The 13,298-nt window shown below is 43.6% G+C and overlaps 2 protein-coding genes across 5 annotated transcripts in view; one reads left to right on the top strand and one right to left on the bottom strand.

The window, feature by feature from the left end:
• The window catches only part of FYTTD1 (forty-two-three domain containing 1), a 50,375-nt gene that overhangs the window by 25,863 nt on the left and 11,214 nt on the right, over window positions 1-13,298 (bottom strand). Inside the window, exons 1-2 of one of the 3 annotated variants that reach the window (XM_017865513.1) lie at window positions 10,766-11,129; window positions 4,436-4,567 (exon numbers count right to left, since the gene is read on the bottom strand). In XM_017865513.1, the coding sequence (XP_017721002.1) occupies window positions 4,436-4,567; window positions 10,766-10,814 (181 nt within the window). In that variant the 5' untranslated portion in view covers window positions 10,815-11,129. Of the gene's footprint in view, window positions 1-4,435; window positions 4,568-4,825; window positions 4,866-10,765; window positions 11,130-13,298 lie in introns of those variants that run through there. The other 2 variants (XM_017865515.1, XM_017865516.1) reach the window with 2 other exon arrangements.
• RUBCN (rubicon autophagy regulator) overlaps window positions 11,514-13,298 on the top strand; it is a 74,599-nt gene continuing 72,814 nt past the window's right edge. For both annotated transcript variants that reach the window (XM_017865506.1, XM_017865505.1), the window contains exon 1: window positions 11,514-12,089. The gene's annotated coding sequence lies outside the window, so the exon portion shown is untranslated. The remainder of the gene's footprint in view (window positions 12,090-13,298) is intronic.

Raw genomic sequence — 13,298 nt, 5'->3', positions numbered from 1 at the left:
AGTTAAAACCATTTCACTTAATAATAATAAACTCATTACACATAGGATACACATCTCTTTTAAATGAAAAGTAACAAATTTTAACTTTTATTTTAAGGTTGGGGTACATGTGCAGGATGTGCAGGTTTATTACATACATAAACATGTATCACAGGGGTTTGCTGTACAGATTATTCCATCACTGAGGTATTAAGCCTGGTATCCATTAGTTTTTTGTTTTTCTGTGTGTGTGTGTGTGTGTTTTTTTTTTTTTGGAGACAGAGTCTTGCTCTGTCTCTCAGGTTGGAGTGCAGTGGCTGCAATCTCAGCTCACTGCAAGCTCCACCTCCCGGGTTCACGCCTTTCTCCTGCCTCAGCCTCTCGAGTAGCTGGGACTACAGGTGCCCACCACCACACCTGGCTAATTTTTTGTATTTTTAGTAGAGACAGGGTTTCACCGTGTTAGCCAGGACAGTCTCGATCTCCTGATCTCATGATCCACCTGCCTCGGCCTCCCAAAGTGCTGGGATTACAGGCTGAGCCACTGAGCCTGGCCTAGTTATTTTTATTTTCTAAAACAAACAAAAATATTTAGTAAGAAGAGTGTTGTTTTTGGATCTCTTTGGTGTTTGCCTTAATAGAAGACAACCAGATTCTCACAACTGCTTGTTAAGGACTGAATGTTTGTAGTTCTCCAAAATTCACATGTTGAAGTACTAACACTTAATATGATGGTATTAACAGGTGAGGACTTCGGGAGGTAAAGTCATAAGGATGGAGCCATCGTGAATGGGATTAGTGTCCTTACAAAAGTGACCCTGGAGAGCTCTCTAGCCTTCTTTCTGCCACACAAGGATACCACAAGAAGTCCAAAGTCCGCAACCTGGAAGAGAACCCTCACCAGAATCTGACCTTGCTGACATCCTGACCTTGAACTGCTAATCTCCAAAACTGTGCAATATAAACTTCTGTTGTTTATAAGCTACCTAGTCTACAGTACTTTGTTACAGCCCACTGAACTAAGATCCTGCTTTTGCATTCAATCTACTTTAATTATCAGATACCATGTAGACTCCAGAAAAGCCTACTGTACATTCCTGAGAGAGCAAGAGTGAAAATACAACTAATGCCTTAGTATTAATATTAAATTAGTTTTGATCTTGTGGATCCCCTATGTCTTAGGGATCCCCGAGGGTCCCTGATGACATTTTGAGAACAACTCTATACATTCTACCACTGAAGAACACTCTATACATTCTACCACTGAAGAACAACTCTATACAACTCTATATATTCTACCACTGAAGAACAACTCTATACATTCTACCACTGAAGAACTCTATACATTCTACCACTGAAGAACTCCATACATTCTACCACTGAAGAACACTCTATACCACTGAAGAACACTCTATATATTCTGCCACTGTAGAATGACTCTATACATTCTATCACTGAAGAACACTCTATACCTTCTACCACTGAAGAACACTCTATACATTCTGCCACTGAAGAACACTCTACACTCTACCACTGAAGAACTCTATATATTCTACCACTGTAGAATGACTCTATATATTCTACCACTGTAGAATGACTCTATACATTTTACCACTGAAGAACACTCTATACATTCTACCACTGAAGAACACCTGGGTTGTTTCTCCAAGTATTTACTGAGTGCCTAATTATTCACACATGAAGTTAGAAAGATTTCATTCACTGACTTGTTCAGCCATCAGAAATCATACTGCGGATCTGCAAAGAGCTCTCTGTCCTAATTATTTCTCTTACCTCAAGCTAACATCCTCATTAACATTACAAAGTGGAAATCTGAACTTTTTCCTAGCCAATCATAATTTAAGACAATCTTCTATCTCTGTACATTCAGTAACAGTGGCAGCTGTTCTATTTTAGCCCCTGTCACATGTAAGCAGTAAACATACAAGGACAAGCTCAATCTTATGAGATCCTAAGCTGCCCCTAGATATCATTTATTTCAAGGCTCAGATCATAACATCCATAAAAGAAAAGCTTTTCTGATCCTTCAAGGACCAGCTCACATTTCACCTTATTCATGAAATCACTCCTGATCTTCTTAGTACAAAATCTCTAAAGTCCTATAATACTATTTGAATTTCTCTTACAACATTTCTCCCATACTACCTTCTCCATCTTATCTCTAATACTGGAAATTAATTCCTTGAAGTAGAAGATCATATCTTTATATAACCCTAGGACCCAATCAGGTTAGAGTATCTATCAAGTATTTAACACTGAAATATATTAATGTTAAATATTTGATAAACATTAATTAATGAATATATTTCTGGCTTCAATGAACTCTCAACAGTTATTTTAAAAACAAATAATACAAAAACAAACAAATAATACAAAAAATACATAGTATGTTCAATAACATTTATAAGAAATATTTAGGCTGGGCACAGTGGCTTACTCCTGTAATCCCAGCGCTCTGGGGGGCCGAGGCAGGAGACCAAGGCAGGTAGATCACCTGAAGTTGGGAGTTCGAGACCAGCCTGAACAATATGGAGAAACCCCATCTCTCCTATAAATACAAAATTAGCTGTGCATGGTGGCGCATGCCTGTAATCCCAGCTACTTGGGAGACTAAGGCAGGAGAATAGCTTGAATCTGGGAGGTGGAGGCTGCAGCGAGCCAAGATCGCACCATTGCACTCCAGCCTGGGCAACAAGAGCGAAACTCCATCTCAAAGAAAAAATGTAAATATAAATCACTGGAACTAAACTTCATTTGCTACAGTTAAATACCTGTCATGAAATTCACTCCCTTAGGTTCAACCATTCAAAAAATTATTACAGATGAATAGTTTCTTTTTAGGGCCCAATCTCAGTTGCATGTACTTTTCTTGAGACAGAGTCTCATGCTGGAGTGCTGCGGTGCCATCATGGCTCATTGTGGCCTTGATCTCCCAGGCTCAAGCCATCTTCCCACCTCAGCCTCCCAAGTGGCTGGGACCAGAAGGAGGTACCACCACACCTAGCTAATTTTTTAAATTTTTTGTAGAGACAGGTCTCCCTGCGTTGCCCAAGCTGGTCTCAGATTCCTGGATTCAACTGATCCTCCCAAATTTCTGGGATTACAGGTATGAACCACTGTGCTAGGCTTCAGTTATACATATTTTGAGGATATAATGGGATATTAGCTGTAAACACAGAATTATGTTCAACCTACTGGAGATTATTTTTATGTTTTGCAACATATAGAATAAAAATCAATTTGGAAGTTAGTTTGTCAAACAAAATTTTACATATCTGAAAAGGTTTAGTTCTTTTATTTGAACAAAGATTTATTCTAAAATTCTGATATTGCTGATAAAGAAATTAACAAGCCATATATATTAGTATTCAATTACGGCCTACAATAGAGATGATTATAAATAATATAAATACAAAAATGGTTATATATATAATGGTAATATATAATGGTTATAAATAACATAAATATAAATAAATAAGCTTCCAGATTGTCAAAAACAACTAAATATATAGAGTTCCACATTAGATCTAAAGCATTAAGATTCAACAAATCCTAAAGTTCTTGGATGATAAGATAAGGAGTCTGAAGGTCATTTTCTACGCAGAATGTAATAGTAGTCTCCACATAATTAAAGAGTTCTCATATACAAAAGAGAATTTGCTTTCTATAACTTTACTAAAGTGCCAGGCATGCTTTAATTCAAATTAAGAGGCCAAGCACAGTGGCTCATGCTTGTGAGGCAGTATGCTCCTTCGCTGAATCTATTTAAGCTGGAGTTAGTCATCCATTAGGCAGACTAGTAAAGGAACATCTCACTTGGATGGAGATAGGAGCTCATGATTTATGAGATCCTTTGCAATTCTAAACTCTGAATATAATTTAGACTATGTATAAACTGAAGTTACTTTTAAATGACTTAAAATGTTTAAGAAACAGTGTTATGCCTATGGAAGGCTACTGAAATTTTTACCAGGTTTTAGATCTAAACAAAAACCTAGGCATAGAGGAAACACAAAACACAAAGAGTACTGATGCATTTCCTCCACATTAAGCATACGCTAAAGACAGTACACTATGAACACACAAATAACAGCTTTTCATTAAAGCTTTTCTTTTTTTTTTTTTTGAGACAGAGTCTCGCTCTATCGCCGGGGCTGGAGTGCAGTGGCCGGATCTTAGCTCACTGCAAGCTCCACCTCCCGGGTTCCCGCCATTCTCCTGCCTCAGCCTCCCGAGTAGCTGGGACTACAGGCGCCGCCACCACGTCCGGCTAGTTTTTTGTATTTTTTTTTTTAGTAGAGATGGGGTTTCACCGTGTTAGCCAGGATGGTCTCGATCTCCTGACCTCGTGATCCGCCCGTCTCGGCCTCCCAAAGTGCTGGGATTACAGGCTTGAGCCACCGCGCCCGGCCTAAAGCTTCCTTTCAAAACTTACCAGAATTCTGTTGGATTCCCCACCGTACTCTCATCCTGAATTGCCGGGCACCACTTTGCTGGAGGAGTCTTCTATTTAGTCTTGGAAAATTCTGCTTCTTCCCTTCCTTTCGATTCAACTTGATGATATCATCTAGGATAGAGCAAATGCCAATTATTTTCATTTTAACTTAACTCAATTACTCAGTTTCATTTTCCAGCTGATAGATTTCCTACGTTCCTAACTTCTGTTCTACTTTGAAAGCACTTCCATAAGAGAATAACAAGAATCAGCCATTTTTCAATAGCCCAAAGCAGATATACCAATTAGTGAAGAGTGCTATTAGCCATAGCATTTCTTCACCTGATGAATCTAAGCAGAAGCCAGTTTACAAAAGTTATTCCTACTTACTTTCCATAATGACAGAAGCCTCCATTTTTTAAAGATGACCCCCTTCTGGCCGGGCACAGTGGCTCACGCCTATAATCCCAGCACTTTGGGAGGCTGAGGTGGGAGGATCATCTGAGGTCAGGAGTTCGGGACTGGCCTGACCAACATGGTGAAACCCTGTCTCTACTTAAAAACACACACACACACACACACACACACACACACACACACACACACAAACAGCCAGGTATGGTGGCGGGCGCCTATAATCCCAGCTACTCGGGAGGCTGAGGCAGGAGAATTGGTTGAACTCGGGAGGTGGAGGTTGCAGTGAGCCAAGATCGCACTACTGCACTCTAGCCTGGGTGACGGAGGGAGACTCCATCAAAAAAAAAAAAAAGGAAAAAAAGATGACCACCTTCCAATATGTAGATAATCAAAAATTAAACCATTCAACTAAAATACTAAATGCTGAAATTCAGCCAATATTTATTGAGCATATACCACATGCAGTGAATATATGTGTCAGGTTGTGCTGTAACTGAAACAAAAGTAACATACAGTCCCTTTTCTAAGTAAGTTTAAAAGTACTGATGGAAACAGACATGCAAATAGCAAATACAAAATTAAACAAGTGCCATAATAAAGGTATAGTACAAAAAAATACTAATGGCTCACCTCTAGCAAAGTACTTCGAGGTTACCTTACTTTTCTTTCTACATGGATCTGAGCCTCATTGCTTCCAAACATACTACCAAACTGCCCCAAGGTAATTCACAAACAAAAATACCACAACAGAACAAGCCGAAGACCAGAAAATGAAATGTACTCCAGATTCCCATTTATATCTGTTAAAAGAGGTTACTAGAAGCCAAACATACTCCTTTAAGAAATATCCAGCTGGGCACAGTGGCACATGCCTGCAATCCCAGCACTTTGGGAGGTGAGATGGGAAACTGCTTCAGCCCAAGAGTTCAAGACCAACCTGGGCAACACAGCACAACCTCATCTCCACAGATAATTTTCAAAAATTAGCCAGGCATGATGGTGCGTGCCCGTGGTACTCAGTACTCAGTGGCGCGTGCCCCAACTACTCGGGAGGCTGAGGCGGGAGAATTCCTTGAGCTCAAGCGCTCGAGGCTGTAGTGAGCCATGGTCATGCCACCGCACTCCAGCCTAGGCAACAGAGCAAGACTGTCTCTCAAAAAAAAAAAAAAAAAAAAAGAAAAAATATATAGGTATAGTATATATATATACACACCGACACATCACACATTTTTCTCCACAGTCCTAATTTCAAGTTTATTGGTAATTGGAGAAAGCAAATAAAACAAATGAAATTGCATACAGTCAACAACTTCTTAATAAAGACTCTACAAAACCTAATTAAGAACTGCAAATTTTTTTGTCACTATAATTAGTCCTTTCCAGAAGTCAGAGAAGGAAATATAACTTGAAGGTCCTTTGTAATATATTACTGTTCTACCCAACCCATCTCTAATCTTTAAGACTCTTAATTACACTCAAATATTCACATAAAATATCTCAAATCTCCCCAAAGTGTTTAGTTGTCTTCTTAAAATTAATGTCCAACTGCGAAAGAGTTCATAGTTCATCAAAATTAAGGGCACTCAAAAACTTTTGTAAAAAATTAAAAGGTCTCATGAAGATCAGATATATAAACACGCATCTCAACAAGCATCAAGCGAATACTTAGGAAGACACTCTTTACGAGACACTGCTTTCCTTTAACAAAGTGCTACTTACGCTTCATCAAAAGTCTAAAATCTCAAGCCTCGAGAGTAAATCAAAAAAATGAATTTGGTCTGGGGAGCATTAAAAAAAAAGAGGCAAAGTACAATGCTGACTCACAAAGTTAATCTTAAAATACAGCATATGGGCCGGGCGCGGTGGCTCACGCCTGTAATCCCAGCACTTTGGGAGGCTGTGGGCAGATCATGAGGTCAGGAGATCGAGACCATCCTGGCTAACACAGTGAAACCCCATGTCTGCTAAAAAAAATACAAAAAATTAGCCAGGCGTGGTGGTGGGTGCTTGTAGTCCCAGCTAGTTGGGAGACTGAGGCAGGAGAATGGCGTGAACCCGGGAGGCGGAGCTTGCAGTAAGATGAGATCGTGCCACTGCACTCCAGCCTGGGCGACAGAGCAAGACTCCGTCTGAAAAAATAAGTAAATAAAATAAAATACAGCATATAAAGTCTAAATATAACTAAAAATCAGAAGTAGCAGAGCATATTAAATACAAAATTACATTTCACATTTCAACATTTTACTACCTATATCTCCAAATAAGTCATATGAGCTACCACGGCCGAGGGACTTCTCTCAATCTAAAAAAAGAAAATGGCTTTCTCCTGCCCAATGAATAGATACCTAGGTATCAGAATTAAAAAAAAAAAAATCCTTACAATGGGCTATTTTAAGTTTCTCCCCTAGCACTAGGGGAATATACATGGTGATAGTAATAGCAGCAACAGTAGTGGTGGTAGTAAGTACTACAGTACAGGCATTAGTAATGTTAGTACCAACAGTTCTGACATGTATTCATTTAATTCACAACAATCCTATGAAACAGTATCATCATGACACCCATTTTCAAATTAAGAAATTGAACCATGAGGGCAGCTATTGGTAAACTCGATACTCTATATGAAATTCATATACATCTGGCAAAGCCATGATTTAAAACAAAAAAATCTGGTTCTAAAACCTCTGCAAACCTGGTAAGATTAAACATTCACAAAGCATAATAACTGTCTAAGATAGACGATCATCTCTTCACCCCATTTCTGTAAAACTCTCACTAAAACGCAATAGAGAGATTGCTGTATGTTCCTGGGGGAAAGAAAGAGATCAAGCTGTTTCAGCTCTCCACAGCACTTCATTGCTACCTCCAAGAGAACTACCCCCCGATTTTCTTCACTTGAACGTACTAATCATCAAACAAAACACATACAAAAAAGCAAACAGGAAACGCAGAAACTTAAGAAATCTAGGTGTAAAACAGTTTGAGGCTCTAGAACCAGACTGAAATCCTGGCACTACCACTTAACTACCTCGTATGACTTGGAGCAAGTTACTTAATTTCTCTATGCCTCAGATTTCTATAAAATGGAAAAACAACAAATAACAAAGGCATATATACATACATACACACATATATATAGTGTGTGTATAAAAATAACAAAGCCATATATAGACATACACTCATATATAGCGTGTATAAAAAGCCATATACAGACATACACACATATATAGTGTAGTATAAAAATAAAGCCATATATACAGATATGCACACATATATACAGTGTAGTATAAAAACAACAAAGGCATATATACAGACATACACACATATATTAAAGTGTATGTATAAAATAACCAAGGGGGCGGCCGCGGGTGGCTCAAGCCGTAATCCCAGCACTTTGGGAGGCGAGGCGTGCGGATTCACGAGCGTCAGGAGATCGAGAATCCTGGTCTACCACGGGTGAACCCGCTCTCTACTAAAAAGCTAAAAAAACTAGCCGGGCGAGGTGGCGGCGCGACCGTAGTCCCCGGTACTCGGGAGGCCTGAGGGCAGAGAGAATGGCGTGAACCGGAGGCGGGCTTGCAGTGAGCTGAGATCCCGGCACTGCACTCCAGCCTGGGCTGACAGAGCGAGACTCATCTCAAAAAAAAATAAATATAACAAAAGGCATATACACGACATACAAACAATTACATAGTGCTAGTGTATAAAACAACAAAGCCATATTAACAGACATACACATATATATAATGTAATGCTATAAAATAAAGCCATTATCAGACATCACATATAGTTCCGTGTATGTATAAAATAATGCCATATATACACAACACATTCATAGCTGTATGTGCGAAAATAAAGGCCTATATAGACATATCCATTATATATAGGGCGTTATGTTAAAAATAAAGCCATACATGCAGACACCCATTATAGTGGTATGCTAGACAAAGGCATATAAGGCCGGCCGCGGTGGCTCAGCCTGTAATCCCCGCACTTTGAGGAGGCCGAGGACGGAGCGCGATCACTGAGGTCAGGAGATCGACATCCTGGCTAATCACGGTGAAACCCCGCTCTATAAAAATACAAAAACTAGCTGGCGAGGTGGCGGCCGGGGCCTGTAGTCCCAGCCTACTGGGAGGCTGAGGCAGGAGATGCGTACCCGAAAGGCGGGCTTGCAGTGAAGCTGAGATCCGGCCCTGCCTTCCAGCCCGGGCTGACAGAGACGAGAACTCCGCCTCAAAAAAAAAAAAAAAAAAAGAAAAAGGCATATATACAGACACACACACATATATAGTGTATGTAGAAAAATACAGTGCTGTATACCAGGTCCTGTTCTAAGCAGTTCACATATGCTTTCTGACTCGTTAAATGTTTTCAGCAACCCTATGTGATAAATACTAATTACTATCACCTTTCTACAGATGAGGCACTGGGAAATCATCTGCCCACGGTTACATGGCTACAAAGTGGCAGAGGCAGGACCTGAACTGAGACAATGTGGATCTGGATTCCACGCTGTCAATCACTAGGAGTACAACCCTTCCAGACTTATCATAAGGATAAACTGAGTTAATATACAAAATGCTGGCCGGGTGCGGTGGCTCACGCCTGTAGGGGAAGCCGAGGTGGGCAGATCACCTGAGGTCAGGAGTTAGAGACCAGCTTGGCCAACATGGTGAAACCCTGTCTCTACTAAAAATAGGAAAATTAGCCGGCCATCAGTGGTGGTGGGCGCCTGTAATCCCAGCTACTCAGGAAGCTGAAGCAGAAGAACCGCTGGAACCCGAGAGGCGGAGGTTGCAGTGAGCCGAGATCACATCACTGCAATCCAATCTGGGCAACAGAGCGAGACTCCGTCTCAAATAATTAATTAATTAATTTAATTTAATGCTTGGTCCAGGACCTGAACTGAGACACTGTGGTTCTGGGTTCCATGCTCTCGATCTTCTGCTAGAAGTACAATCCTCACAGAGTTATTATGAGGATAAACTGAGTTAATGCATAAAATGCTTAGTACAGGACCTGGTAGGTAGTAGGCACTCAATAAATATATAAATATTCATTATTACATTATTTCTTGGCCTTACCTCAAAAGGTTTCTCATTTGGGGGGGGGGGGCGGACAGGGTCTCTCTACAGCCCAGGCTAGAGCGTAGTGGCGCAATCTCGGCTCATTGCAACCTACGCCCACGGGTTCCAGCTATTCTCATGCCTTAGCTGGGATTACGGGCACGCGGCCACCACGCCCGGCTAATTTTAGTATTTTTAGTAGACACGGGATTTCACCTTGTTGCCCGGGCTGGTCTCAAACTCCTGGACTCAAGCCATCTGCCCGCCTCTGCCTTCAAAGGGCTGGGCTTGCAGGCTTGAGTCACCGCGCCCAGCCCCGGCTTTCTCATTTCTTTACAAGCTCACTACTAACCAGCAGCAAGGCAAGACTTGAGGCCAAACCTATTATTTCTGATCATTTGCTTAAATTCACATATTGACTGTGGCAATCCTAGAAACCAACAGTTCTCATCTCACCTGGAACCAAAAATGTTCCACCAGATAAACCACAACAAAAGACACACAAGACAAATAGGAAGAAATGACAACCGAAAGAAGGTGTCCCAGACGGTTATTACCCCAAAGACCATCCTGGGAAACGGTACGCCTCGGAATCCACTAGTCAGGTACTTTTCAAATAGCCGAAAAGCTGCCGGCCGAAGAGCTGGCAGAGCTGACTTACACCCAACGCCACCGAATCCCGACAGAAATGTCCGTACTTTTAGCCCAGCTAAGCTGACCACAGCGGCTGGTGCCTGGGTAGCGTTAGGGCTGAATTTTAAAGGAATCAACAACCCCCTGCTTTTATATAATCGTCAAGAAACCACGCCAGCCCGTAGATACGCTCAAGAGCCCCACGCTTGACCTGGCTTCTCGGCGAGCCACAGCAATCTCTCCTTCAAAGATCTCTGCATTTCCCCCACGAGCTATCTCTGAGGCCTGGAGAGGGAGACTGTGCTTTTCTAGCAGCGCTCAATACACAACAACATCCCCCAGGCGGCCGAGCGCCGCTTCCTTTCTGACACACGCTCCGGGGCCGCGGCCGGAGGTGGCCCCGAGAGTCGCGCCCGGCAGCCAGGGCCAGCGCCGGCCTGGAACGCCCGGCGACCAGGGAAAGCTCCGGAAGCCCTGGTTCAACCGATCGCAGCCCGGCCGGGCTCTCACAGGTCCTTCTTCCGAGGGCACGGTCGGTCGGACCATTCCCCTGGCTCCCCGATAACGCCCACCGCGAACGCGCTCCGGGGAAACCCGCGGACCCGTCCTCACAAAGAGCCGGCGGGCGGCGAGCCGTAGCCCCCTCGGGGGAGAAGAGACGCCCCCCGCGACCCTCCGAACCTTCGGGCCCGCCGCGCCCCGGTCCCCGCCCCCACAGCCCCTCCTCCGACCGCCGCGGCCGAGGGGACGCCCGGGTCCCTCGCGGTCCCGCCGGGCACCTGGCGTCCAGCCTGCGCTCCCAGCTCTCCTCGGGGCCTCCGCTCGGGTCCGCCCACCAGCGAGAAAACTCCGCGGCAACTGCGGCCGGCCACCCCTGCCCCCACAAACCGCGCCGCCTGGTTCCACCCGCGCCCTCCCCCGCACTCCAACTCGGTCCAACTAGGCCCCTCACCCTCCACCCGCGGCTGCGGGCGGGGCGGGGCCACCGACGCTCGCGGGCGACCAGAGCGGCCCCGCGCCGTGACTCGCTCCTAGCGGCCCTCGCAGGACCGGACGAGGCATTGCAGCCGCTGCGCTGGGCGCTCGCGAGGACCGCCGTTGTGAGCAGCTCGACTTTCCGCCCAAATTGGGGGAGCTAGACCGCGAGCGCCTCTGAATCGTGTGCCTTCAGTGATCTCATAATCCTCCGTGTCCTTCGAGTCCCTCCTGCTGCAGACAGGTCCCCTGTACTTCGGTACACGCGAGCCTTGCACGCCCACTGCAGTGCAGCCTCGGAGGCAGGACAGACCCCTGCGAGCGTAGATCGCAGCCGCATCCCAGCTCCCCTCTCCCTGGCACGCTCCTCCACCTACAGCTGCGCTGAGCTGCCGCATCTGAACGCAGAGCAAGCGCTGCAGTGACGGTCCCTGCGTCACCTTAACATCCAAAGTAAATGCTAACGTTTCCCGTATCTGTACCATCTCTCAATCGGCACTCTCAAAACATTTGGCACGGTGTTTACTACCCTAATGAGACCTCAGCTTCCCTTGGGAGGGGTAAGTACCTCTGTTGAGGCAGCTGCATTTTCCTCTAATTCATTTGCATTGGGAATGGATAGAAGGGGTTCGTTTGCTTTTTAATCATTCCTACGGGAAAACGACTTAATATTTGATGAATTCCTGCATGATAACTTTTTTCCTTATTTCCCTCCCTTCTTACCTCATTGGCCTTCCCTGAAGTAACTGCGTTTATGTGGAAGCATTTAGGTTATACCATCCTCACAACAGCTTGAAACTATCTCGGATATTTACATCTAAGGACAACACCAGATGCATTCTGTCCACCTAGAAATCTCTGTGGCCTTTCTCCTCTCCAATTCGTAAAGTGCAAAAATTCCTTTAGCATAGAAACGAGCCATCTCGAAACCACAGTAGCCTCTGCTTAATTCAGTCATGTCACAATGTCATGTGGCTTCCAACTTCAACACCAATGACACATTTACTATTTTTTGCTTGGGGATCCCATGTTTTAAAATATTTCTGATGCATGTCACACTTAAAAATTAAAGCCAGCTATTCCAGCTCTCCTTTCCATGCCTAAATTTAAAGCAAAGCTTGGCAGCGACAATTTTGCGGTCACCTTAACAATAAAAGTAAATGAAAACGTTTCCTGTATATGTAGCATGGATAAAACCAGGAGTCTTCACACAGATTATGTTTCCAGCTGAAATCAAAGCACCATGACTTTTTTGTAAGCCTAGTAGTCTTATCTTGGGGAAATGTATGATTTTTACTAGGCTTTTGGGAATATTCTAAATAACATCTTATTCTCAAAGGTCAAGTTGTCTCTTTTATTCTCATGACAAAGACTTAACAATATAGGAAGAGTGAACCACACACCTACCTATCAAGGAGCACAAGAAACTTCAATGGTGGAGGAAAGTTTGGACTCAGAAACTCAAGAACAATATTTGGCATGTCAAGGAGAATATCATGTATGTTCTTAGCATTATGTGCTTGATTTTACTACTTTCTCACCCTGAAGCCACCTCACCTGTCTGGACTGCTAAAATCTAGAGAAACTGGCTCATGCCTGTCATCCCAGCACGTTAGGAGGCCAAGGTGGGTGGATCATGAGGTCAGGAGATGGAGGCCAGCCTGACCAACATGGTGAAACCCCGTCTACTAAAAAATACAAAAATAAGCCAGGCGTGGTGGTGGGCACCTGTAATCCTAGCTACTTGGGAAGCTGAGGCAGGAGAATCG

This window comes from Rhinopithecus bieti, unplaced genomic scaffold (assembly GCF_001698545.2).
Source record: "Rhinopithecus bieti isolate Rb0 unplaced genomic scaffold, ASM169854v2 scaffold_83126, whole genome shotgun sequence".
Classification (NCBI taxonomy): Eukaryota; Metazoa; Chordata; class Mammalia; order Primates; family Cercopithecidae; genus Rhinopithecus; species Rhinopithecus bieti.
This window is presented reverse-complemented; position numbering and strand designations above follow the sequence as displayed.